At 30.8% G+C, this 2,672-nt stretch overlaps 1 protein-coding gene across 1 annotated transcript; it reads left to right on the top strand.

Moving 5' to 3' along the window:
• Nucleotides 1-1,491: 1,491 nt before the first annotated feature.
• Nucleotides 1,492-1,965, top strand: LOC139901013 (putative F-box protein At1g67623). The gene has a single exon (XM_071883756.1). It carries the CDS (start codon nt 1,492-1,494, stop codon nt 1,963-1,965), a length of 474 nt encoding a protein of 157 aa, XP_071739857.1.
• Nucleotides 1,966-2,672: the final 707 nt, after the last annotated feature.

Genomic DNA, 2,672 nt, shown 5'->3' with positions numbered 1-2,672 from the left:
TTTATGTATATGGTGTGTTATATATATATATATATATATATATATATATATATATATATATATATATATATATATATATATATATATATATATATATATATATATATATATATATATATATTAAATTGCAAATGTATCCGTTAAACAAAAAATAGACCGTTGCAAGTACTCTGTACAATTTACAAATGCTCTTTCCACCAAATATATGCATTATTGAGTTGTACATTACAATTATTTATTGCACAGTTTGTGGTGGAAGAAGTAATTTGAATGTTTTTAAAGATAAAATCTAAAACAAAAGTGTCTTCTTTAAAATAAAAATATACAGAGTAACAAAAGTGTTACAGTTAATATATATATTATTTCTATTTACGTTTTTGAATTAAAATTTATTTCTATTTACGTGTTTACAGTTAATCAAGCTAAAGTCTTTTAATTAATTAGTCAATTTATGTATTGATATTTAGTTTTTTTTTAAAAGGCAAACATTATTATTATTAATATCAAAGATTTAATACACAGAGGTATGCCAATGTTTAGGCAACCTAAGAACACGAAAGCATTACCTTATGAGGATGCAAAGTTAGTAACCTAAACAAGAGTAGCTAAATGATCACGAGCAATCTATAACATACATAAAGATCACGATAGGAACACTTGCGGATTGTGTTGCCAATTGTGCCAATCGATCACCTTTCCTTTGCAACTTTTTGATATCCAATCATAAGAGGTAACTTGAATTTTGCAAAGAGCCAAATTTACACTCCCCGGTTTCATGAAACAAAAGATATGAGTTTCAATAAGTTGTTGCTCATATAGCCCTCATAGATCACACAACATGTATACAATACTAATGAAAAACTCAACATTAAGTTCAAATTTATGATACAATATGAAGTGCATGATGACTTACTCAGATAACTAAATGAAACATCCACACCCAAAAAGTTATGTATAGAAAGATATTTATTAATTTAAGAATGAATTCTACAAATTAAATACCAATTAAAAGGCTTATTAGTCTTAAAATTAATTTTTTTTAATTTGATTACTAAAAGGCTTAATGATTCTCATTTATTGACATTGGGAGTCACTTTTTAGTTATGTGTAGATAGATATAGATTAGTAGAGATTAATCGTGAAATTTAAATTCATAAAATTAGCTTTGAATCTATATATGATATATCTCATAAATTGGCAAATACTCCGTATTGACTTTGTTATACCCGTAAATATAGATAGATATAGATAGTAATTGAAATAAAATTAGAATGAAATTTTATACTTAAATAAAATCATCATTAAATGCACACGTGTTAAGCCGTCGATTCAGTATCACCAAAAATCAACTTTAAATGGCAGAAAGCAAGTTGAATATTTTCTCTGTGTTGTATTTTCCCATCAAGCCATCATCTTCATCTACATAAACCTCCCTCTCAAGTAAACCAAACACAAAAATTTTTCATCCTTTTTATCTTTTAGTTTAAAAAAATGGAAGTTACTCAAGCCAACATTCTCAAAACTCTTCCACAAGATATGCTTGTGGAAATTTTATCTCGTGTTGGTCAGAATTCATCCGACCAGTTGTTCATCCTTAAGTCGGTTTGCAAAAGCTTTTTGAAGCTTTCCGAAGATCCTTTGGTATTTAAAAGGCTTTCTTTAGATCGGTGGAGACTCTCACCTTGGGAAAACCCTAAATTGATTTATCTTTTCAATCTTTGTACGGTTTTTGGAAACCGTAATGCGATTTTTCGCTTGGGTTTGATAGCTTATTTTGACGCTAAATACACCGAGTTAGGGCTTAATTTTTTAAAACGAGCTTCGAACAGCCAACTTAAAGAGGATGTTTATGTTTATGGTTTGATTATGTTTGCCTCTCACCAAATAGAGGCAAAGCATATCAGTTTACAAATTTTGAATGAAACATTCCCACCAGTTGTTGATGCATTTTATGGAAGTCTCTAGATATCTAACCCACATCCATTGCAGGTACAACAGTTTACAGGCTACCATGATCGCTCGTTATTATTCTATCTGTGTTTGTATGTGGTTACAGGTACTGCAGGAACACGATAAGGATGTTTGACTATGTTAGACTTAGTCAGACGTACGAGTGAAGCCTCACTCGTACGGTTGACAGGCTCATATGCACGGTTGATGCTGAGCTAAGTCACAAATATAACCTAAATAAGATGACACAAGTGAGTGATCACCCGTACGGCTAGGGCTGATCACTCGTACGAGTGTTAGCTGGCACGCACGGTTGATGCAATAGTAGGGGTATATAATGTGTTATGTTCTTCATTTTAGGTTAAGCCTCTCACAGACATACATCACTCAGATCTGGTAACCCTAATCCGTTTCTCTCTTAACCCAAATCACTCCTGTAGTGAATAATAGCTCTAGGCATTAATCTAATCACACAATCCTTGTTGTGGTTTGACTAATTTAATCCCAAAAGCTCCTAATATTCACTAGTTATGGTTTGATTCACTAATTCCACCTTTGTGTGAATTAAACCTATTGATTTTGAAGTTCCTAGTTATGTTTCATCATTGGTATCAGAGCGTTAGTTGTGATTTCAACATCATCTAGTGAGTTTTGGTGATTAATGAGTTTATTATTTTGGTTTTTTGAGTTAAAAGTGATTTTGATAAAAAAAAAAGGAATCA

Source organism: Rutidosis leptorrhynchoides, chromosome 3 (assembly GCF_046630445.1).
Source record: "Rutidosis leptorrhynchoides isolate AG116_Rl617_1_P2 chromosome 3, CSIRO_AGI_Rlap_v1, whole genome shotgun sequence".
Lineage (NCBI taxonomy): Eukaryota > Viridiplantae > Streptophyta > Magnoliopsida > Asterales > Asteraceae > Rutidosis > Rutidosis leptorrhynchoides.
This window is presented reverse-complemented; position numbering and strand designations above follow the sequence as displayed.

Excerpts from the sequence above, each read along its gene's own strand:
- LOC139901013 (XM_071883756.1), top strand. The coding sequence starts at position 1,492 with ATGGAAGTTACTCAAGCCAACATTCTCAAAACTCTTCCACAAGATATG.